At 41.1% G+C, this 26,201-nt stretch overlaps 1 protein-coding gene across 4 annotated transcripts in view; it reads right to left on the bottom strand.

Moving 5' to 3' along the window:
* Positions 1–4,048: 4,048 nt before the first annotated feature.
* Positions 4,049–26,201, bottom strand: part of GOLIM4 (golgi integral membrane protein 4) — a 114,343-nt gene continuing 92,190 nt past the window's right edge. For all 4 annotated transcript variants that reach the window (XM_066241180.1, XM_066241181.1, XM_066241182.1 and 1 more), the window contains 4 exons: positions 23,975–24,142; positions 23,575–23,643; positions 6,226–6,306; positions 4,049–5,699 (listed from right to left, as the gene is read on the bottom strand). In XM_066241180.1, coding sequence (XP_066097277.1) covers positions 5,544–5,699; positions 6,226–6,306; positions 23,575–23,643; positions 23,975–24,142 — 474 coding nt within the window. In that variant the 3' untranslated portion in view covers positions 4,049–5,543. The remainder of the gene's footprint in view (positions 5,700–6,225; positions 6,307–23,574; positions 23,644–23,974; positions 24,143–26,201) is intronic.

The following is a 26,201-nucleotide window of genomic DNA, read 5'->3' as shown; positions in this document are numbered from 1 at the left end:
AAGGGGAACTATACTTCACCTTTTGAAAGGAAGATTCTCAAATATTTTGTGGACAAATCTCAGAACTACCACAGGAAATAATTGGCAGGGTTAAGAAAATGTAAAAGGTGCTTTAATTGCCTTTATGGAAAAAATAATCTAATTCCACTAGGATGCATAAACTTATCAGGAATCAGATACCCAAAGAACTCAAAATACTCTTGAGTTGAGAAAATAAATTTGATTATTGTTAACCTATTAATGAACAGGCATGATTATGTGTTCCCATACCTTAAGTCTTAAAAGGAGAAAGAACATAGCAGACCAAAACAAGTCATCTCATCTTACTCAAATCCATGTTTTCCAATGAATCAGTTCTTTAAAAGACGGATACTTTATGGGAAATGCTGTGTATGTGTTAACAGAGAAACAGAAATGACATTTAATTTCAAGCTCCATTAGTATAATACAAGAAATGGTGAGGACAAGGTCAGCCAAGATGGTAAAGGACAAAAGTACTTCATTTCCAATCATTAAAATAGTGTACGAATGTAGCAACTGAGATAATGTTGAGCATTTGCCAACTTAAAATAGAAAGGTTTATGGAAGAGAACTAGAAAGCCTCGATACCTGAAAATCTCAAAATGCTCTATTTTCTATTGAAATCGTTGCTTTTATAGCAAGCATTTCGATCATATAGGACAGGTGGCTAGTCTACAGCCAAATCCGGCACGCTTTCTGTTTACGTAAATCAAGTTTTATTGGAACACAGCAATGCTCGTTCTTTTATGCAGTGTCTCTGGCTACACTCAAGTACAATGGCAGAGTGAGCAGTTTCAAAGAGCCTCTGTGGCTCTCAAGGACTAAAAGACTTACTATCTAGATCTTAAAACAAAAATGTTTGCCAATCTTTGGTGTAGAATAAAGAATGGGGATATACAAGTACTTTTAACTTTATTGTAGCAAGCCCTAAACTTTTATTATAATTATCAGAGCCTAGAGCCAGATCCAAGGCGAGACTGACGAGACTGGCTACATTTAGAATTAACACTGGAGTCAGATTCACTTAGGAAAAAACAGTGTTGCTCTGCCACTTACTCAAAATTGTGTTCTCTTCAAATAATCAATCTTTGTATTTTACAACTGAATTCTATAAGATATTCATTTAGTAAATATGTATTGAAAGTATCAGTGTTTGGGGTGCAACAAAAAACAAGAGAAAAAAATCTCTATCCTCGTAGGATATGTCAAGAGTTGGACAGTTTTATAGTTAATTCCATACACTGTGGTAAGTAGTCGGATATGACACACAGGATGCTACAGGGGCGCAGAGAAGACATGCAGACTAGACTTGGGGTGGGAGGCAGAGAGAGCTACGGCCCTTCCCCGAGGAGACGGTATCTAAGGTGAGACCTAGAACAGCGAGCCAAGCAAAGGAGAGAAGAGCAAACGGGGATCGAACAGTATTTCTGGGGAGAGTTAGTGGCAAATTTAACATGATTATCAGAGGGCATGATCATTTCAAGGAACTCAATGTTAGTCAAGTATTGATCAGAAGCCTTCAGGTGGCAAGCCAACTAGCTCAAATGAAAAGGTAGAATTTATTGGCTCATTAGTCAACTAGGGGTGGACTTGGCTGGCATCAGGGACTGACAAAAATGCATCTCTACCACTGCCTTTGCTTGTCTTTGTGGGTTAGGTTGTCTACTCTACACTTCTATAGACTGCTGTCTCTACACAATTGAGAAAAAAGATACCAGCCGTCGAATTTACAATACAGTAGCTAGGCTGTTGGAGAGAAAAGCAAGGTGCTTGCAATTTTCCATTAACTCTAGTCTGCAAAAATGTCCGTAACTGTGCAGGGTCTGAGATTTTCCCACTTTATAAACTAACAAGTCAGCCCGCCAGTTTCATGGATGCTGGTAGAAGACTCTTGACCCCTGGATCAGAGACAGCTATGTCTCATGGCACAGCACATGAGACATAGTTGTCCCTGAGCCAGCTTCATGTCCACATCAGTTCCCCCTTAGTCCCCAAGTACCATGGGCACAGTGTGGAGCGCCCCAGGTCGATGTTGCACACACAGTGAGCTTGTGTCCCACTGATGATCACTGACCCTAGGAAACTCTCAATCTTACAAAGGAACTGCTAGCAAACCTGTCCCAACTTTGCCCCTAAGGAAGACATTATCGCTATTATCCTAGTTAGGGCACAAATATGCCCTCTGACCCCAAAGGAGATACTAGCTTTACCTTCTGTTTGCTAGGTGCGTATCCTTGAAAAGGTAGTCCAGGAGGAAAGCTGTCACAAGATATGTAGAAACTCCATGGAGAATTGTTCTCCAACAAAAGATCCCAGGAGGGAGATGTTATGTGTCCATCTTGAATCAAGTACTTTGTCCAAGAAGATGGGTTAGTATTACTGGTTCTGTTGAAGTTGACTTCCCACTCAAGGACAGAGGTCAAGGTCACTTACTAAGACATTAGAAAAGAAATGTGCTTGACAAAGATGAGTCACATTTACTATATGATTCAGTTTAGAGGGTAAATTATAAGGTTGAAAGTCTGGGGCCAGACATGAAGAATTATGTAGGCCATATTAAAGAGTTTGGAATTTTTCCTATGTGCAACAGCAATTCTATTAAATCATTTTATAATGGGGTAGTGTATTAACTGCAGGATGGTCACATTAGCACAGACTGTGCTAGGATGAGAGGAGAGTGAATGGAGTGAAGTGAGCGGCCTGTTGCAACAGTTCACGTAGAAGATGACAGAGGACTGAACCAGGAGAGCCGGTGGAGAGAAACAGGCAAACTTAAGGATATTTTGGTAGCGTCTATAGGGAGAGAAGACAGAATCAAGGACAAACTTTGTTTTTGGTTTTGGAAGACTTAGTGATATGTTGCTTTTAGGTCGGAAATGCAAATTCTGCTTTGAAAATTACAAATTTTTGGCAGGACAGGCCATAGAAAGCTAGGCTGAGGAGATGGGTTAGGAGACATGGGTGCAAAGCGGGTTAAACAGAGAGAGGACCTACAGGGAAAACCTGAAGAACACATATTTAAGGGGAAGGCACAAGAAGAGAAACTCACAAAAAAGATTGAGAAAGGGTAGCCAGGATGGTAAGAAGAAAACTAAGAACAAATAATATGATGGAAGCCAAAAGATGATTCAAGATAGAAACTGCTCTCATTTTTTTTAAGTGGCTGTACCACAAGGTAATGTAAGAACTAAAAACAAAACAAAGAACTCAAAGCAGTTAAATGATGTCAAATACTCTAGGAGAACAAACTTCAGATGGGTGGCGAGGGGAGGAACTTCGACCTAAAAGGAGCACTTTGGGATAAAATGGGTCCTATTAACACACTCCTCATGCTATGACATTTAGTAAATATCAGTACTTTTCCTTTATAAAGTGAGTCACTTACATGAGGCTTAGATCATACCCTTATTCCTGGATATTTTTTTAATCACTCTTACAACTATCCAGCCACTACATTTGTACTAATGTAGTTTTGTGTCCCACAAATAAATGTGCCTTTCCCCCCCTTTCTGATTGTCACTGGTACCAAATTCTTTGACTTAGTGGTTGCACCAGAATCATAGATTAATAGGCAAGATAAATGTGACAATTTATTTCTGCTCATCTCATTAATACAGATCACCTCTGGCTGATTAGTTCTCAAAGCATTAGGTAAAATGGTCCTAAAACCTGTGCTCCCGAGAGTAGCGTGTTTCTGATTGTTGCTTTCCTAGTGGGAATTGAACAGGGTTTCTGTTGACGTTGATTTTGTGTGTGTGCACATGACACTTGTACATTTATGTACCTCTTTTTTCTTCTGCCCAGAACTAATTAAATAAAATAAAAATGCTTAGCTCTTTCTTTCGGATGGTGGCCAGGAAGGGGATCACATACAAATTCAAGTATTGAAAGAGAAGGAGAGCAGGAGGTTGGAAAAAACATTTTATAATTAATTCATACATATTGGTACCTCTTAAAATTTTTATGAAAATGAATGCTATAAAATCACAAACTATTCAACATTAAAAAATCATATACTTCAAAAGAATTGTCACTTTTCTTTTCATAGCTTTATTGAGTATTACCAAGTTTCAATGTTCCAAATAATTAAATACTGCAACTGGGACATTAAAAATACAAACTAATTTACCAAAATAACTGTATTCTGATTATTATGTACAATATTATACATTTTACATTAAAGAGTTTTTATACATAAAGGTAAAATTTGATTTATGATTACTGAAAATCCAAAATAAATTTGAACAAACATTCCTATGCACACATACACAATCACTCAACTGGGACAGTCAAAACCATATGTGAGTCGTTATTAAAATAAAATTACATTCATATAACAGTAAAAATTGAAATTTGATTTTATTAATTTGAGATTACAAAACCACACACATGAATTATATAACCTAATTCTATAGATCTAAAAATCTTTATGCTTGAGACTGAACTGTCTCTATCCCAAGGAAAATTTTTGATTTTTAACTTCTTTAAGGAAGCTTTATAATTCATCATTAAAATGTCTATCTGTGGGCATAATGCAGACCCAACCTCAGCAATCAGAAAAATCATCAGGGTCTATCACACCACCATATGTACTTCGTATAGTTTTAAAAAAAATAACCCTATTCAATTTTACAATTCGATATGCCTTCATATTCATACTTGTCATCAAAGTGATTACATATCAAGGCACAGAGTTTACAGGGGAACTACATATTATTGTAGGGAACTAGACCGTGAACAAGGCTATCACTAGGTGGCTTTGAAAACTAACAGAATGGGTGCTCATGTAGAAAACACCCAGACGCAGTAAGTTAGTTATTAAACAGTATATCAGTCGTTCAAAAATCTTACTACCGTAAGGAGCCATACCTTATCTGAATACTGAAATACCTAAGTCCAGAATACTGTCACATGAATTTTAGTACTATTGCCCTTTAAAATTTAATTCCTTTCAGAAGCATAGCTGTGAGTTTAAGTAAGGCCAAATAGTTTTCTAACTGATTCGTTAAGACTGAAAAACAATGTCACTTCTGTACATGGATACACAGACTGGTGAAAATTCTATCAGAATTACTCACAAGAACGTCAAAAGGGAACAATTAGTAAACTGGCCATTTTCCTTAATGTCTGTACAGATTTTTGCAGTGTTCCTTACTTTATCAAAGGCAAACAACAGAGCACCTGGAAACAAGAAGACAGAAAAGTAACAAGTTGAAATATATACAAAATTAATGTCCTTTCCAACATCACACATCTTTGAAAAATGAGACTGAGTCTAAGGTTTGCTTTATTGTTTTTCATCCTGTTCGGGTTTAGCTTGAATATAAAAGAAGTTCTAACCTAGGTTATCAAAATATATCCATATAAATGTATAAGCATTTCTAGTACAAAAGCTTTTTTTAAAAAAAGTTTAAATTCTTAATTTTTGTAATTAAATATCCTAGAGTTCAGTAGGCAGGTTTATTTTCGAGCAGCTTGTAAGGAATTGGTGGGCTGAACGCGGTCTGTAAAATGGGGCGTGGCTACATTTCTGCTCTGCGCTGTGATTTCTCAGCGACAGCCGCTCCGTCCTCTTCCTCCTCCTCCTCCTCCTCCTCCTCATAGTGCTCTTCTCTGCCTTTGGGGCGGTTGTCCTCTCTAACTTCTTGTTCCTCTCCATCATTGTTTTTGTCCTCCACCTTCAAGTTAAAAGAAAAAAAAAATAAGAGAAAGGGCATAGAGTTAGATAAAAAACAAACAAACCCAAAACCCTGTTTTTAAAAAAAGGGTGAAAAGTTACTCATTTTTGGAAGGGTAAAACAAGTGAGGAAAAATGTTCTAATAGACAAAAGTGTATCAAAAGTCCTTGATACAAGGTGACACTTTAATCATTTAAGCACTTGAAACAACATATTTTCCTAAGTCTACGTTGGCCTGGTATTTTATAAGACTTTATTTATTCATTTTAGAGAGAAGAGAGAGAAAGAGAAAGAGAAGAGGGAGGAGCAGGAAGCATCAACACCCATATGTGCCTTGACCAGGCAAGCCCAGGATTTTGAACCCATGACCTCAGTGTCCTAGGTCGACACTTTACACACTGCACCATCACAGGCCAGGCTAGACTGGTGGCACCTTGAGGTACAGCCTGGTATCTATCCCAACTACACATAATATCTCATACACGTGCACAAACATACACGATAGAAATATGCATCCTACACGTACATTGTCATCATTTTCACCATAGGTCTCTTCCACATTGTGCTCCAATTCCCTTTTCTTCTCTTCAGTCAAATCTTCCTGAACCTAAAACAAACCAGAGATACAAGGTGACACTATAATCATTTAAGCACTTGAAACAACATATTCTGATTTCTAAAGAGTTCATCCAAAGTAGTAACAACAAATTAAACTAAAACTAAATGTGGAAAAAGATAAAAGTCAAATATTTGACTTGTCTATTAGCTATGAAGAAATGTATAACACTGCCTGACTAGGCAGTGGCGCAGGGATAGAGCGTCGGACTGGGACACAGAGGACCCAGGTTCAAAACCCCGAGGTCGCCGGCTTGAGCACAGGCTCACCAGCTTGAGCGCAGGGTCACTGGCTTGAGCTTGGGATCATAGACATAACCCCATGGTTGCTGGCTTGAGCCCAAAGGTCACTGACTTCAGCAAGGGGGCACTTGCTCTGCTGTAGCCCTCTGGGCAAGGCACATATGAGAAAGCAATCAATGAACAACTAAGGAGCTGCAATGAAGAATTGATGCTTCTCATCTCTCTCCTTTCCTGTCTGTTCCTATCTGTCCTTCTCTGATTATCTCTGTCACAAAAAAAAGAAATGTATAACACCTACTATAAGAAATCTTACTCAGCTGTCTTCTGTACCAAAACGCATACCTGGCACAGTGCAATTGCTTAATGAATACTGTTGAATGAATGAATAAATAAATCAATACAAAAAATATCTGCTCTGTAAAGGCAGAGAAAACAGACCTCATGACCTACATATAAGATAGTAGAAAAAAATGTGTATGTATATTTCTCTAATTAGGAATAAACTTATCTGGCTAAAATATCCAGAACAGAAAACACAATCATTCAATTTCTTCATAAAATAGTTATTAAACTGCCTCAATTCCGTATATCTCTTCAATGTTCTAACATGATATTTAAACTTTAGTTTTTTGTAATGTACACCATTACTATTATGTCATTGATCCCAAATGTCTTTTCAAAATGCAAGTCAAAGAAATCATCCAAATATTTTTGCTAAATAATCTCTATTTAATGATCACATTCCACAAAATATTTTCTAACATATTTTCTAACTTAACCATTTTGAAAACCAGATATAGGCTAAAAGGTTTAAGTTATCTGAATATATTTCAAAAAATTGATGACCTTCAACTAAGCATACTGTACTGATCTAGTACCAAACCCCCCCCCCCAAAACTCAAAGAACAAAAACAAATAAAACCTGATCTCTCCAAGGACAGAGGTAAAGAGTAAGTTTCCTAGAATAACACATAAAATTACCTGTTTTGTGGGGGGGTTTTTGTGGGGTTTTTTTGGTGCTGACATGGGAGGTTTAAAAATCCCAGAAATGGGCAAGGGAAGGAAGTATGTAGGTGTTCTAATTAAGGAGCAAGAAATGAAGGGCTATCTCAAGGTGTCTGGCCCAGGTGCAACAGGAATGAACCCAAACCTAGCAGGCATGCTTTGGAGTGATCCTGGCCTGTTAGGAGCCTACAAGAATGACCCCTCAAAGATGCCCGAGCAGAACCCCATCTTCATGAACTTCTCTAGCCAGCCCAATGCCAACTGGATTCACAGCCCCTAAACTACACTGTCACAAAATGAATTCATTCTGGGGACAGAAGCATAGAACATCTTTTGTATCCACATGTCCGAGTGGGGCGAACTAGAGAAAAGACCACGTCACACAGCGGACTCTACCTGTGGTCTGTGACATTGATCTGCCCTTAGTCACAGGACCTCATAGCAATATTCCCCAGGATATTGGGATGAAAATGATGAAGCACTTATTTCAGACTATATTAAAGTCTCACTAATTGAAACATTACTAAATTGCTAAAGTGTCCCAGTTGGCTTCAGTGAATAGATATGTCTTCTATAGCCATAATACTAGAAATATACTAGTGAACACTAAATATGGCTTAGCTGGGCCTGCGAGGAAACTGCCCTGAAGTATGCAAGAAAGAGTATATAAATCAGGGTCAGCACACTTTCTATAAAGGGCCAGATAGTAATAGTCAGGCTTTCTCAGTCATCGGGTGTAGCAACGACCCCGCTCTACCACCATAGTGCATAAGCAGCCTCGGACAGTATGTGACTAAACATACATGGCTGTGTGCAGTAAGACCTCACTTACAAAACAGGCCAAGGCCAGTCGTCTGCCACCCCTAACATGGTCTACACAGTCGGACACACCTGGACTAAAACCCTGCTTCTGCAACTCTCCAGGCTGTATAAACACTGAGGTCATTTGTTTGTATTATAAAAATTTTTAAGCACACACAAATAAAAATAATTTTATGAACTTTTTAAGTCATCATCACAAAGGTTCAAAAGTCATCACAATGTTGTCACACTTGAATCACCTATTGCCTCTATTTTGTGATTATTCTCCACAATTCTAGATATCATATAATTTCACCCCTACCCATCTCAGTATACATCTCTAAAAACAATGAACTTTTCTAATAAAACCATAATGCTAATAAATATTTACATGGTAATTAACATCTGATAAATAATTGCATGGTATCATCTAGTGCAGGGGTAGTCAACCTTTTTATACCTACCGCCCACGTTTGTATCTCTGTTAGTAGTAAAATTTCCTAACTGCCCACCGGTTCCACAGTAATGGTGATTTATAAAGTAGGGAAGTAACTTTACTTTATCAAATTTATAAAGCAGAGTTACAGCAAGTTAAAGCATATAATAATAATTACATACCAAGTACTTTATGTTGGATTTTCGTTAACTTTGGCAGAATTAATCTTTATAAAACAACCTACTATAGTTAAATCTTTCTTTCTTTTTTTTTTTTTTTTTTACAGAGACAGAGAGAGAGTCAGAGAGAGGGACAGACAGGGACAGACAAGAATGGAGAGAGATGAGAAGCATCAATCATCAGTTTTTCATTGCAACACCTTAGTTGTTCATTGATTGCTTTCTCATATGTGCCTTGACCGTGGGCCTTCAGCAGATCTAGTAACCCCTTACTCGAGCCAGCAACCTTGGGTCCAAGCTGGTGAACTTTTGCTCAAACCAGTTGACTCCACGCTCAAGCTGGCAACCTCGGGGTCTCAAACCTGGTCCTCCGCATCCCAGTCCAATGCTCTATCCACTGCGCCACCGCCTGGTCAGGTAAATCTATCTTTTTATTTATACTTTGGTTGCTCCACTACCACCCACCATGAAAGTTGAAATGCCCACTAGTGGGCGGTAGGGACCAGGTTGACTACCACTGATCTAGTGTCTAGTCCATACATTTTCCTGATTGTCTCACAAATGTCTATTTATATAGTTGGTTTGTTCTTGTCATCATTTAAACAAAGGCCACACCTAACTTAGATTCTGTTTCCCTCTTTTTTCCTCAATGTTGTTGATTCATTGTCCTACACAAAACCCACATTCTGGATTTATTTGCTTCTTTAAAGCATACCTTAACTTATTCCTTTACCTTCAACATTTCTTATAAAATCAAGTTAGCTTAAAGCTTGGAAGAAAATGGCCCTGGCCGGTTGGCTCAGCGGTAGAGCGTCGGCCTAGCGTGCGGAGGACCCGGGTTCGATTCCCGGCCAGGGCACATAGGAGAAGCGCCCATTTGCTTCTCCACCCCTCCGCCGCGCCTTCCTCTCTGTCTCTCTCTTCCCCTCCCGCAGCCAAGGCTCCACTGGAGCAAAAGATGGCCCGGGCGCTGGGGATGGCTCTGTGGCCTCTGCCCCAGGCGCTAGAGTGGCTCTGGTCGCAATATGGCGACACCCAGGAGGGTCGCAACATGGCGACGCCCAGGATGGGCAGAGCATCGCCCCCTGGTGGGCAGAGCGTCGCCCCCTGGTGGGTGTGCCGGGTGGATCCCGGTCGGGCGCATGCGGGAGTCTGTCTGACTGTCTCTCCCTGTTTCCAGCTTCAGAAAGATGAAAAAAAAAAAAAAAAAAAAAAAAAGCTTGGAAGAATTCAAATTCATTTTGCAAAGCAAAGGTTTTTCAAAGGTGATGCTGTAGAATTCATATTTTTATTACATCAGGAAGCACATAATGTTTGTCCCACTTTTAGTGAAGCTAAGACTGTTCAGTGAGTCTCATGGTGACAGACTGGTCCCTTCATGGTAAAATCCCTCATTTCCATTCCTCTAGAGTTATCCATTGATGACTGCTCTCAAACCATTTGTTTTAATTAGGGGTTACAGAAATTGTGACTTTCTAATTCTATCATTGCTTCTACATTCACTCACTTCTATAAAGAACTTGCTCATATCAACTATTTAGTTATATGCATAATTGCATGCTAGGTAATAATTATGGTAGCCTTTAAAATCAGACCTCAGTGGGCTCTAATCATGGTCCTAACAATTAACAAGCTGTGTTATTCAAAATTTTAAGCTACCCTCTCTGAAGCTCAAATTCCTTACTTGTGAAATAAAGGAGTTAAGTAAAAATCAGTGATTTTTAACTGTGTGGGATAGAGAAAGTCATGGATCCTTTTAAGACTTTGGTAAGAAAGTCATTAGCAAATGGGTATATGTACACATCATTTTGTACAGAGGTTTCAAGAAATTCAGACTTCCCAAAGTCCACCTGTAACCATGTGTCCACGGACAGTGCCTCTAGGTAGTATGTATGCTGTGAAACATTAGCATCAGGCAGGGGGTAAGGAAGGGAGGCCCACACTGAGTTCTAGGGCCCACCACAGATAAGATCAAAACTTCCAATGGGAAGATCTGACCCAGTATTTCTATTTTTCACACACTTTCCAAGGTAATTCTTAGCCACAGCAAAGACTGAGAACCACTTGCCTGAGTGATATGGATACTGGCTAGAATGTCTCTTGCTAAAATGATAAACATCCTTTTTTGTGTGTATTTTCCTGAAGTGAGAAGCAGGAGGCATGTGCCCAACCGGAATCTACCTGGCATGCCCAACAGGGGGTGATGGTCTGCCCATCTGGGGCATTGTTCCATTGCAACCAGAGCCATTCTAGTGCCTGAGGCGGAGGCCATGGAGCCATCCTCAGCGCCCGGGCCAACTTTGCTCCAATGGAGCCTCAGCTGCGGGAGGGGAAGAGAGAGACAGAGAGGAAGGAGAGGGGGAGGGGTGGAGAAGCAGATGGGTGCTTCTTCTGTGTGCCCTGGAGGGAATTGAACCAGGGACATCCACACACTGGGCTGACGCTCTATCATGAGCCAACCACCCAGGGCTAATATAAACATCCTTTTTTTTTTGTATTTTTCTGAAGCTGAAAACGGGGAGAGACAGTCAGACAGGCTCCCGCATGTGCCCGACCGGGATCCACCTGGCACGCCCACCAGGGGGCGACGCTCTGCCCACCAGGGGGCGATGCTCTGCCCCTCTGGGGTGTCACTCCGTTGCGACCAGAGCCACCCTAGTGCCTGGGGCAGAGGCCAAGGACCATCCCCAGCGCCCAGGCCATCTTTGCTCCAATGGAGCCTTGCTGCGGGAGGGGAAGAGAGAGACAGAGAGGAAGGAGAGGGGGAGGGGTGGAGAAGCAGATGGGCACTTCTCCTATGTGCCCTAGCCGGGAATCGAACCCGGGACCCCTTGCACGCCAGGCCGACGCTCTACCACTGAGCCAACCGGCCAGGGCCTATAAACATCCTTTTTATGAGTTCTTTCTTTTCTTTCCTTAGGCTCTGTTGTAGAAAAATTAGGTTATTTACCATACATCAATACAATCTGAGGTGGGAAGTACCAATTTAAATTATTCTTTAATTTAGGGAACTCGCAAATAAAAATTTTATAATTTTTCAGGTTTATAGATACACATTATTCTAGTAATATATTCTTCACATTTGGGGCAAAAGTAATTCAAATTCATCTTAGAGACATTACCAAAAAGGGAAAAAGTGATATGTAGTTTCTAATTTTAAAATATGCTTAGACTAACAACCAGAAGCCAAATATTAGTACTTCTTTATAATACAGACACACCAATTATGTCTCCCACATTCAACCCTCTTTAGCATGCTGTTAAAGCAGATGCAAACATTTTGGTAAAGATTTCCAAATACTGTTGCTTATTACTCATTTTATTCATCAAACTCTGATGTTTTAAGCATTTGAGAAATGGTTCCTGAGTGACGTCACGGAAATGGCGCCGTGAGCAGCGCGTCCGACAGATCTCCCCAAAATCTCAACAAATTTATCAACTAGAAACAGAAAAATTTATCCTTGGAGCATTCCAGAGTTCCACACAAACTGAAAGTGAAAGGACTGTTATCACTTGAATCTGAGAGACCAGGGTGTGGAGGAAGCTAACTACCACATGGACGTTCATTCAAGCCGCGGAGGGAGTGCGCCTGTGGTGAGTCGGTCCACACTCGGGGAGCGGCGGCCTGGGCGCTGCGAGCAGCCGCCGGCGCGCGCCCGGTGCTGCAGTCCGGTCGAAGAGCGAGCACCGCCAGCGTCCCCAGCGGCCTGCGCACTGCGAGTGAGAGTCCCCAGCCACCGGTGCCCGGAGCACCCCATTCGCGCACATGCCCTGGGCGTCCCACACGCCCAGAGCGCCCCACTGGCCCGCACACCCAGGGTGCCCCATTATTCCGCAGGCCCGGTGCGCCCCAGCTGCCAGCGGAGGGGTGAGCGGGAGAGGCGCCAGGGCTGTCTTTCCTACTTGGGAGATTCTCTCCGTGGGTGGGGCACCTCACCCAGCCATTCAAGCTAACAATCAAGCATTGGGGGAGGGGTGCGCGGGCAGCCTGAAATACTTTCTGGAGCACAGCTGCGGATCCAATCACTGAAATTAGCTTAACCCACGAAATCTGCGCACCCACGGGGCTCTAATTGATAAGATCTCTCTCAGTTCAGCGATCCAAGACAAGAGGCGTGATATTTTTTAGTGCCTCTCACTAAAGGGGCGGGGACAACTTCTGATTGACAGAGCCTCCATATTCAGGGATATACGCTAACAAGAGAGACTTGGCAGATAATAAGATCTATACTACAGTAGTCGCAAGCAGAGACTAGTGCCTCTTCTTCCCAGCCAAAACAGGCTACTAAGTGTGGAAAGCCTGGGTTGAGTGGTCCAACTGAATGCTAGGCGCTAAACAGTCACCTTGACAACAATTGACTCCCAGCCCTGCCTGATTATGCTGGAGGCTCTGACTGCCAGAGCCTTTCCCAAAGCCTTGCGCTGAGTGGGGATAGAGTGGGGATTTCCTAGCTCTTTGAGCCTCTTACTCCCCAGGCAGAAGCAGTAGCAGCCTTATAACTGGATCACCAGGCTGCTAATTCAGGAAGGGGAGACTAGGAGAGAGACTCCAGGAAAGCAAACTCTCTCATTGTTGGACCCTGCAAACGCCAACAAGCCTTGACTACCAGCGAGACTAAAGCCAATTATGTGACATTGCCATAGAATCCCATCAACTGCAAATCCCTACCTAAGTATGACACAGGGGCAGAGCCTGGGGTACAGAGTCACCGACCAGGAAGCGGGAGAGAAAAGAAAAAGGAAGAAGTTAACCTCTCAAAATCAAGAAAAATCCACAGACTTTATAACTTGTTCCACTAATTTTTCGTTGTTGTTGTTTGTTTCTTCTATCTTATTGCCTTTATTATTATTATTTCTATTTCCTCCACCTCGGTCCTTTTATTCTCTGCCCATCTTATGCTTCCCTTTTCTTGAACTACACTACCCATGAGTGTTACATTTTATTTCGTTTCTTCATCCTCACCCTCCTTTAGGGTTACACTCCAAAACACTTAACTCTCACTCTCTCCCCATTTGTTTTTTTGTGTTGTTTTGTTTTTTTCTCTTCCTTTTTTTCTTCCTTCGTTTTTCTCTTTTTCTTATTTTTTCCTTTCTGATCGTTTCTTCTTTTCTCCTTTTACTTTTCCTCCCATTTAATCCTCAATCACGAACAAGTTATTTAATTTGGGACTCAAGTTTTTTTTTGTTTTATTTATTTATTTTATTTATTTTTTTTTTTTGCTTTTGTTTTTGGTTTTTGTTTGTTTATTTTTGTGGCATTTTGGGTACTTTTTACGTTGCTTTTTAACTCACTAACATTCCTCGCAACCCAAGGTCTCCATTGTGTTTAGTTTTCGCTCCACTTAATACAACAGATATTTACTAATTATTTTTATTTTTATTTTTTCTTCTTTATTATTTTTTTTCTCCTTTTTTCTGGTTCCCTCTTATCCCTCTTATTATATCTCTTGGTCAACCATCACTTACAAGCAAATCATCTTATGCTTGTCTAAGATTTTATCCTTTTTTTTTTTTTGCATTTAGTAGGTCCCTACTCCTTTTTTGCCCCTTGAACTCTTCACCCCAAATCAGGCCCTCCATTATAGGCAGTTTTTGTTCCATTTGGCATAATATAATTCATACGTCATCACGATATTTCCCTGAGGAGGGGAGAGGAGGGGAAGAGAAGAAAGAAAAAAGGGGGAAATAATAAAATATTACTGTTTTTTTTTTGTGGGGTGTTTTACCTTTTTTTTTTTTTTTTTTTACTTTTTACTCTTTATTAATTCTAATTAGTGCTATCAACAAGACCACCCTCAGATGCCAATAAGAAAGAGGAAATCGAATATTATGGATACAAAAGATAGAGAGGTAACACAGATAAATGTGGAAAAATCTATGGAGAAAAGATTTCACATATTGGAAGCCTTGGAGCTAAATGACAGAGAATTTAAAATAGAAACTTAAAAATACTCAGAGATATACAAGAAAACACAGAAAGGCAATTTAGGGAGCTCAGAAAACAACTCAATGAACACAAAGAATATATGTCCAAGGAAATTGAAACTATAAAAACAAATCAAACAAATGAAAAACTCAATTCACGAGCTGAAAAATGAGGTAACAAGCTTAGCTAACAGAACAGCCCAGATAGAAGATAGGATTAGTGAAATAGAAGACAAGCAACTTGAGGCACAACAGAGAGAAGAAGAAACAGACTCAAAAATAATAAAAAATGAGAAAGCCCTACAGGAATTGTTTGACTCCATCAGAAAGAATAACATAAGAATAATAGGTATATCAGAGGGAGAAGAGAAAGAAAATGGAATGGAGAATATACTCAAACAAATAATAGACCAGAACTTCCCAAGCCTGTGGAAAGAACTAAAGCCTCAAATTCAAGAAGCAAACAGAACACCGAGTTTTCTTAACCCCAACAAACCCACTCCAAGGCACATCATAATGAAGATGACACAAACCAATGACAAAGAAAAAATTCTCAAGGCAGCCAGGGAAAAGAAGAGTACAACATATAAAGGAAGGCCTATTAGATTATCATCAGATTTCTCAGCAGAAACTCTACAAGCTAGAAGAGAGTGGACCCCAATATTTAAAGCCCTGAAAGAGATGAACTTTCAGCCAAGAATACTATACCCATCAAAGCTATCCTTCAAGTACGAAGGAGATATAAAAACATTCACAAATACAGAAAAGATGAGAGAATTTATCAGCAGAAAGCCCCCACTCCAGGAAATACTAAAGGGGGTTTTCCAACAAGATTCAAAGAACAAAAGAAAACAAAACCACAAGTAACAGCTCCACCAAGAACACAATAAAACCAAACTTAAACTGTGACAACAAAAGAAAAAAAAGGGGGGAGAGGATGGAGATTAACAGTAGCAAAGGACGATGAAGTGCAGAAATACTCATAAGATAGGGTACTACAGTGAATATGGTAGGTACCCTTTTCATTACTTAATGGTAACCAACCTTGAAAAAACCACCACAAAAACACTTGACTTAAAAAAGGTAGCAACAGAGGAAAGAAGTATGGAATACAAACGAACAAAAACAAATGATAGAAAAACAAAAGAGAAGAATCAAACAAGATACAAAACTAACAGAAAGCAATTAATAAAATGGCAATAGGGAACCCACAAGTGTCAATAATTACACTAAATGTAAATGGATTAAACTTACCAATAAAAAGATACAGAGTAGCAGAATGGATTAAAAAAGAAAATCCAACTATATGCTGCCTACAAGAAACACATCTAAGCAACAAGGATAAAAACAAATTCAAAGTGAAAGGCTGGAAAACAATACTCCAAGCAAACAACACCCAAAAAAAAGCAGGTGTAGTAATACTCATATCTAATAAGGCTGACTACAAGACAGAAAAAGTACTCAGAGACAAAAATGATCATTTCATAATGATTAAGGGGAAGTTGAGTCAAGAAGACATAACAATCCTTAATATATATGCACCAAAATATATAAGACAGCTACTTATTGACCTTAAAACAAAAACTAACAAAAATACAATCATACTTGGAGACCTCAATACACTGCTGACGGCTCTAGATTGGTCATCCAAACAGAGAATCAATAAAGATATAGTGGCCTTAAATGAAATACTAGAACACCTGGATATGATAGACATCTACAGGACACTTCATCCCAAAGCGACAGAGTATACATTTTTCTCTAGTGTACATGGAACATTCTCAAGAATTGACCATATGTTGGGCCACAAAGACAATATCAGCAAATTTAGAAAAATTGAAATTGTACCAAGCATATTCTCTGATCATAAAGCCTTGAAACTAAAATTCAACTGCAAAAAAGAGGGCAAAAAACCCACAAAAATGTGGAAACTAAACAACATACCTCTAAAAAATGAATGGGTCAAAGAAGAAATAAGCGCAGAGATCAAAAGATATATACAGACAAATGAAAATAAAAATACGACATATCAGAATCTCTGGGATGCAGCAAAAGCAGTAATAAGAGGGAAGTTCCTATCACTTCAGGCCTATATGAACAAACAAGAGAGAGCCGAAGTAAACCACTTAACTTCACACCTTAAGGAACTAGAAAAAGAAGAACAAAGACAACCCAAAACCAGCCGAAGAAAGGAGATAATAAAAATCAGAGCAGAAATAAATGAAATAGAGAACAGAAAAACTATAGAAAAAATCAATAAAACAAGGAGCTGGTTCTTTGCAAAGATCAACAAAATTGACAAACCCTTGGCAAGACTCACCAAGGAAAAAAGGCACAGGACTCAAATAAATAAAATCCAAAATGAAAGAGGAGAGATCACCACAGACATCATAGATATACAAAGAATTATTGTAGAATACTATGAAAAATTATATGCCACCAAATACAACAATTTAGAAGAAATGGATAAATTCCTAGAACAATACAACCTTCCTAGACTGAGTCATGAAGTAGCAGAAAGTCTAAACAGACCAATTAGCAGGGAGGAAATAGAAAAAACTATTAAAAACCTCCCCAAAAATAAAAGTCCAGGCCCAGACGCTTATACTAGTGAATTCTATCAAACATTCAAAGAAGACTTGGTTCCTATTCTACTCAAAGTCTTCCAAAAAATTGAAGAAGCAGCAGTACTTCCAAACACATTTTAGGAGGCCAACATAACCCTCATACTGAAACCTGGCAAGGACAGCACAAAGAAAGAAAACTACAGACCAATATCTCTAATGAATACAGATGCTAAAATACTAAACAAAATACTGGCAAACCGAATACAACAACATATTAAAAAAATAATACATCATGATCAAGTGGGATTCATTCCAGAATCTCAAGGATGGTTCAACATAGGTAAAATTGGTTAACATAATACACCATATCATACGTAAAATTGGTTAACATAATACACCATATCAACAAAACAAAGAAGAAAAACCACATGATCTTATCAATAGACGCAGAAAAGGCTTTCGATAAAATACAACACAATTTTATGTTTAAGACTCTCAACAAAATGGCTATAGAAGGAAAATATCTCAACATGATAAAGGCCATATATGATAAACCATCAGCCAACATCATATTAAATGACATAAAACTGAGGACTTTCCACCTTAAATCAGGAACAAGACAGGGTTGTCCACTCTCTCCACTCTTATTTAACGTGGTGCTAGAAGTTCTGGCCAGAGCAATCAGACAAGACAAAGAAATAAAAGGCATCCATATCGGAAAAGAAGAAGTAAAGGTATCACTTTTTGCTGATGATATGATCCTATACATCGAAAACCCGAAGGACTTCACAAAAAAATTATTAGAAATAATAAACCAATACAGTAAGGTCGCAGGATACAAAATTAACATACAAAAGTCCATAGCCTTTCTATATGCCAACAATGAAATATTAGAAAACGAACTCAAAAAAATAATCCCCTTCACAATTGCAACAAAAAAAATAAAATACCTAGGAATAAACATAACAAAGAATGTAAAGCACCTATATAATGAAAACTACAAGGCATTATTAAGAGAAATAGAAAAAGACACAATGAGATGGAAAAATATTCCTTGTTCTTATAATTAAAATGGCCATATTACCCAAAGCAATATATAAATTTAATGCAATTCCTATCAAAATTCCTATGAGATTTTTTAAAGAAATGGAACAAAAACTCATCAGATTTATATGGAACTATAAAAAACCCCAAATAGCCAAAGCAATCCTAAGGAAAAAGAATGAAGCTGGGGGCATTACAATACCTGACTTTAAACTATATTATAGGGCCACGATAATCAAAACAGCATGGTATTGGCAGAAAAATAGACACTCAGACCAATGGAACAGAATAGAAAGCCCAGAAACAAAACCACATATATATGGTCAAATAATCTTTGATAAAGGGGCCAACAACACACAATGGAGAAAAGAAAGCCTCTTCAACAAATGGTGTTGGGAAAACTGGAAAGCCACATGCAAAAAAATGAAACTCGACTACAGCCTGTCCCCGTGTACTAAAATTAATTCAAAATGGATCAAAGACCTAAATATAAGACCTGAAACAATTAAGTACATAGAAGAAGACATAGGTACTAAACTCATGGACCTGGGTTTTAAAGAGCATTTTATGAATTTGACTCCACAGGCAAGAGAAGTGAAGGCAAAAATTAATGAATGGAACTACATCAGACTAAGAAGTTTTTGCTCAGCAAGAGAAACAGATAACAAAATAAACAGACAGCCAACTAAATGGGAAATGATATTTTCAAACAGCAACTCAGATAAGGGCCTAATATCCAAAATTTACAAAGAACTCATAAAACTCAACAACAAACAAACAAACAATCCAATAAAAAAATGGGAAGAGGACATGAACAGACACTTCTCCCAGGAAGAGATACAAATGGCCAACAGATATATGAAAAGATGCTCAGCTTCATTAGTTATTAGAGAAATGCAAATCAAAACTACAATGAGATACCACCTCACCCCTGTTAGATTAGCTATTATCAACAAGACGGGTAATAGCAAATGTTGGAGAGGTTGTGGAGAAAAGGGAACTCTCATCCACTGTTGGTGGGACTGTAAAGTAGTACAACCATTATGGAGGAAAGTATGGTGGTTCCTCAAAAAATTGCAAATAGAACTACCTTATGACCCGGCAATCCCTCTACTGGGTATATACCCCAAAACCTCAGAAACATTGATACGTGAAGACACATGTAGCCCCATGTTCATTGCAGCACTGTTCACAGTGGCCAAGACATGGAAACAACCAAAAAGCCTTTCAATAGAAGACTGGATAAAGAAGATGTGGCACATATACACTATGGAATACTACTCAGCCATAAGAAATGATGACATCAGATCATTTACAGCAAAATGGTGGGATCTTGATAACATTATACGGAGTGAAATAAGTAAATCAGAAAAAAACAAGAACTACATGATTCCATACATTGGTGGAACATAAAAACGAGACTAAGAGACATGGACAAGAGTGTGGTGGTTACCAGGGGTGGGGGGAGGGAGGACATAGGAGGGAGGGAGGGAGAGAGTTAGGGGGAGGGGGAGGGGCACAGAGAACTAGATAGAGGGTGACGGAGGACAATCTGACTATGGGCGAGGGGTATGCAACATAATTTAATGACAAGATAACCTAGACATGTTTTCTTTGAATATATGTACCCTGATTTATTAATGTCATCCCATTAACATTAATAAAAATTTATTAAAAAAAAAAAAAAAGAAATGGTTCCTATGTTATGTGGCAAAGTTTAATGAACAGCCCAAACAAAACGAAACAGATGTACTGGGCCTGAAGCGGGTTTTGGCAAGCTAGCCGCCCTGCCCGTGTGCACTGACCCTTGCTTTTACACGTCAAAGTGGCCATGGGGTGAGCCAGAACCAGAAGGCTAGGATCCAAACAGGTGGGTAGAATGTGACCAAGAAAAGGCCTTCAGCAATGTCAGCTGCAGTGGGGGGCTCCACTGCTTGCTGAGTGATGCTTACAGGAGAGTTCTGCCCCCTGGGCAGCTTCTTGATGTGCTTCCCAGGCCGCAGGGGCATGACAAGGTGGCTTGCTGTCTCCTGAGTGTTCAATCTCTTTTCAGGTATATTGGGGAGAGTGAGCATCTCGACTTTTCAAGCACTCATTTAATCTACATAAATTTTTGAACATTTAATTTTAAAGCACTCAGAGCATATTTCTAGGCAATGTCATAATTTGTCTTGTTTGCTCATAAGTAGATAAAAAAATCTGGTAAGTATGCAACGTGAGGATGGGATCAGCAGGTGAATGTATTTCACTGAAATGATCCCAAGCAATAAACAACGAATGCTTATCAATAATAACTGTCATTTTCTTCTGTTTTTGAAGAGTGCCCAACACTGCTGCACTAAGACAAAGGGAGGCAGGGACAGTGCGAATTTCCTAAAATCACACTGGCGTTGGGCCCTCCCCTCTCAGAGGGCAGGTCCCAGGTCTGCTGGGCGGTAGTTGGGAACAGGTACTCTGTCCGAGGCGCAGCGGACAGAAGGCAGTCTGACTATGGACCAGGGTGGGCACCGCGGAGAGCAGGGAGCCTTCCACTCGGTCGGCTGGGGCAGCTGGAAGACAAACGCTGGAAACAGGAACACGCACATGACCCCTCACTCTGGTTTTCAGCGTGCCCCTCCGCAGTGGCCCCTGCACTCTCTCGTCCTGCAGCCCTCCTTACTGTTCTCATTTTGCTGTCGCCTGCTAAGGACTTCGTCTGTGACTGTTACGGGTCCTTGAACGGTGTTTGGGCACCGCTCTCCACCCTCCTCAAGGGAAGGACTGGTAACAATGGCAAGAGGTAGGAAGATCCTGTAATCCCCATCTCAGGAACCAGCCTCAGGCGGCACAGCCTGCACAGGGTGCTCGGGAAGAGAGGAGGATGTTCAGGGAGGAAGAGAGGCAGCAGTCCTGAATGACAGGTGTGGTAACCAGGAGCCTGAGCAAGAGAGAGGGTCACAAAGTGGGACAGGGATGCCAAACACAGAAATTCTGGGCCAGAAACTGGCCAGAGAAGCAGGACCTGGGACTTGGCACAGGGAGAGGAAGAAGGCTCTGGTCAGTTCTGCCCACAGGAGGGAGGACGCGCCTGGGCTTGAAGGAGGGTCTGCCGCGGGTGAGGCTCTGACCTCGGCCTTGTCCCCATTCGCCTCCCCTTGTCTCTGCCTCCTTTCCTGTTTACCCTTGATCCCTCCTGGGTCACACGATTTCTCTCTCCACCTTAACTAATACTACATAGAAGTAAAAAAATAATCAGTAAGTACTGATTAAAGTTTTATGTTCACCCTTTGGAATTTTTTAAAAAGAAGCAAGGTGATCCTCTTCTCTTTTAATACCTCAGATTCCTGGCCCCTCCCATAATGGAATGAGGTAATATTAGTCTAGACATCCTGCTATAAGAGAAGTACAGATGAATATCTTTTTCTTGCCAAATGTCTTAATATTCAAGGCTGCTAGTTTCACTAATGCTCCCTTCTAATCAAACAGCTCAGGCTCTTGATTAGGATGAACAGCAGCATGAGAAGAGAGCATAAAAAGATCAAACGAGTTCAAGTGCACGTGACTAGTGAGAGACACATGGTGCCAACACTGTCAGGAGCGACATCCTTCTGTTTGCCTGGTCTAAGCACAGACTTCAGCATCAGCTCCAGAAGCTGACAACTGCAACAGGAACGAGAGAGCAGGCCCAGTGAGGGGGCTGAGCGCAGCAGCACAGGTGTTCTGAGCAGGGGCTCAGGCGGGGGCCGTGTGCTCACCTGCCATTTGTCCATCCTCTCGTGCACGTCCTTCCCGTTAGGGCCAACGCCACACAGGAGCAAGACGTCTAGCTGACAGGTATCTCTCAATGGGAATTTAATTTACTGGGCCATTTGGTCCAGAGAGAGATTAAACATGAAGGCCTTGGCCTCATCCATGTCATATTCCCAAGTACTGAGCTTCAGCTGTCCACACACCAAAGTGCTGTGTTGAAGCAGCTACAACCAACAGCATTCATTCATCAGTCCATTACACAAATGCAGCCTCACAATGTTTTAACCTAATAATATGCTGGAAGTTTACATGAAAAAAACCACACAAATGAAATGTTAAGAAATTCTACCCAAAGGCATTTTATTCAACTGAACACCTTACCTAGTTTTCCTTTTCTTTATTGTTACATTTAATTAAGATACCAAATTCTGGGGAGGGAAAAGGCTAAAAGTAGATAGAGCCCACAATTTTTTAAAATGTCTGTAGGATGTGAGGGGTATTCTGACAGACACGCAGGGTACCAGTGATAGGCACTTTGCAATGTCTACAGAGGAAGTTACAGTGCTGGCCCACACTCCTCACTGTGCAGAGCTTTGGTCTTCTCTCTTTTATGAGGGAGAGATACAGCAGAAAATATTCCTATAGGCCCTGGCCGGTTGGCTCAGCGGTAGAGCGTCGGCCTGGCGTGCGGGGGACCCGGGTTCGATTCCCAGCCAGGGCACATAGGAGAAGCGCCCATTTGCTTCTCCACCCCCCCTCCTTCCTCTCTGTCTCTCTCTTCCCCTCCTGCAGCCAAGGCTCCACTGGAGCAAAGATGACCCGGGCGCTGGGGATGGCTCCTTGGCCTCTGCCCCAGGCGCTAGAGTGGCTCTGGTCATGGCAGAGCGACGCCCCGGAGGGGCAGAGCATCGCCCCCTGGTGGGCAGAGCATCGCCCCTGGTGGGCGTGCTGGGTGGATCCCAGTCGGGCGCATGCGGGAGTCTGACTGCCTCACAGTTTCCAGCTTCAGAAAAATACAAAAAAAAAAAAAAAGAAAGAAAATATTCTTATAAATGTTACCTATACCTAAGTCCACTACTCCTGGATGACCAAATGTCTTCTTAATTCAAAATTTGTAGTGAGAACCAGAGGGAAGGAACAATACCCTGCTATTGTTATCTTCTAGCCAATGTCTCCACTGCCAGGGTCTATTTCTTCTTGAAACCACTCACTCTCAAAGTCTTTCTGAACATTTTCATAAAAGGCATATCAAAGCCACTGCTGCTGAGGGGTGTCTCAGGCTAATGCGATGCACGCTGCAGCGCTATCAGTCCCGCCTTCCACCTGCCTACCTCCTCCTCGCCTTCCTCCTGGTACTGCTCATCAACATTATCCTCCTGCTGGTCTGGATTTCCTGCCATCTGTTGAAACAAAAGAAGCTTAGGTTACTAAACACTTGAGATGTGTTTCGCTGTAGTTCTCTGAGGCAAAGCGCAAGCCTGCCGCCATTAAAAGTGTACTTTGAATGCATCAGTGGCCAGAAAATAAAGAATCATCATTCCCCACACCCGGCCCGGGCTGTCCATCACCCTCTCCTGCTGAGTGCAGACACATCACTTCGTGTAATGGCCAGAAAACGAACCGAAGAGGCCAATCTTCAGTCAATGTAGATTATGACTAACCTTTTGCATAAACCAGGCATTGATTAAAATATTCAGGATGAAACCACTGTTCGGAGTGGCCTCTGCTTACCACCAAATGCTCTTCCATCTCTGCATTCCCTTGCTTCTGATGACTTTGTTTTTGCTCTTCGTTTTCATCTGGCAAATTTTCTTCTCTCACTTGCTCGGCTTCCTCAAATTCATCTTCACCTTGATTATTAGGGTCATCTGCTGGGTTTACATCCTCCACAGCTGCCCTCTGCAAAATTTTAATAAAAAGCAACCACCACTTCAAAACCTGGGATCAAGTTTAATTTCATTTGAAAGGCCACACACGGGCAGGAAAATGAAATCGTCCTTCCCTGGATGGCTCAGCTCTAGCTCTGCCAAGACGCACAAGTCCACACCCACCATCAAAAGATACAAGTCCTGCCTCGTCTGCAGAGGCTGATCAATCAGGATGAAATGTGACTGGCACTCGCTTCTAGAAGGGATTTCAAATTAAGTCCTCAAAATTTTACTGTCACAGTAATGTGAACGTAACTAAACAGACACAAGAAACATAGTTGATAAAAATCAAAAGACCAAGTGGGGGAAATGAGTAAAATGGAAAATTTAGACAGGCAAATGCTAGCTTCATTCACTGGCATGCTGAATTTTACACAGGCAGGCTTTCCTTAGCAACTTTTTACATGTCAGTGGATGAAGAAGCAGTTGAAGAGAAAGGCGGCCCACACAGGAAGAACCACAGAAGACACTAAGGAGGCAGGAAGAGGGCTAGTACAAAGTAAACGACCACTTTCCAGTATGGATCACACCTCTTCGTAATGCGCAGTCAGGACACGGGGCGACGTGGCACTGGTGCGGCACGGGGAACAGAACCGAGCCAGCCCCACCTTCAGAATATATTCTGGAAAATATCTCCCCGGCCCATCCCACCTCCCAAGTAGCTCTCAGTTCCTGTGTTTAACAAACTCCCTTCATATTACCAACTTTAGAATTATCACGATTTTCCACGTAAGTTCCCAAAGTGCCTTTCACAATAACACATGACTTCATCAAGATTCGGGGTTCAGAGCCAGGGCTGGGCAGGAGTGGTGCTGCTGTCTGTGCGTCCTCACCGCTCCGTGCCATCACTATAAAGGACACTTCACTGGAGCGGCAAACACTTCCCAGAGCCAGCGGGCTCCAGGTGAGATCAAGTCTCTTTTGTGTCTCCAGACATGATTCTTCTTCAACTCACTTCAGAGCTTTGAACGTTTTCAAGAGCTCACTGTGGTTCCCGCTGACCGATTATCTACATCCCCAGCTATGTACTTCATTCAAGTGCAAATGACACTCTTCTTGGGAAAAGAGTGACAAATCATTACCTCTGCTCTAAACTCCAGTTACTCCACCATCTCTTGTCATATGGATTTCTTTTAGTGCATTAGCAAGAATTCATGTGGAAGTAGGAAACGTCACACATTCTCTTCAGAAAAAAGTGCCGAAGGCTTTACAAAAATTAATGTCTATGCACACTAGCTCTAACCCTGAGCAAATGTAAGTAAGGTTTAATAGGCACAGTTGTGAAATCCTAATAAAAAAACCAGGCTATCTTTTATACCTCCCTAAAGTTGGAAAGTGGGGAAAAGATGAAGTACAGATTGGTGGTACAGAACAGCCACAGGGATGTCAATTACAGCAAGGGGAACACAGTCAGTACCACTGGAATGACTGTGTATGGTTTCAGATAGGGACCAGATTTATCTGGGTGGTCATCTTGTAAGTTATACAAATGTCTAGTAACTGTGTTGTACACTTTTAACTAATATTATATGTCAAATGCAACTGAACAATAAAAAAAATCTGTTAAAGAAAAAAATAAATGAAATAGGTAAGACAGGGGTTAAGAATTTCTAATTTTAAAAGAGGCGTGGTTGAGAGGCCAGGGTTTCCCATTGTGCCGGCCATACAGTTCCACAAGCAGAGTTCTCAGCAGTCCCCAGATGTCACTGACAGAACACTCACTCTTTCCCTGACCCCTCCTGCTCTCAGACACACCCTCAGGCTTTTGCACACTCACTTTGCTGCTTTCTCAGGGACACTCCCTTGCTCTTTCACACTGTCTGCCTCTCTCACACCGTCTTGTCTTTATAGCTCTTGCTCAGTCCTGAAAGGACTTTAGGGCAAGGCTTCCCTGGAGCATGCTTTCAAATGCTAGTTCCGGGGCTGGCAGGCCTATGTTCCACCACCTCTCCCTTCTCCACTCATGAGTGAAGTGGGAAAGCTGTTTCCCTTAAGCAGCTGTCAGGGGGACAGTCTCTGCAATAACCAAG

Source organism: Saccopteryx bilineata, chromosome 8, assembly GCF_036850765.1.
Source record: "Saccopteryx bilineata isolate mSacBil1 chromosome 8, mSacBil1_pri_phased_curated, whole genome shotgun sequence".
In the NCBI taxonomy this organism is placed as follows: Eukaryota; Metazoa; Chordata; class Mammalia; order Chiroptera; family Emballonuridae; genus Saccopteryx; species Saccopteryx bilineata.
Note: the sequence above shows the minus strand (reverse complement) of the source record. Positions and strands in the feature narration are given on the sequence as shown.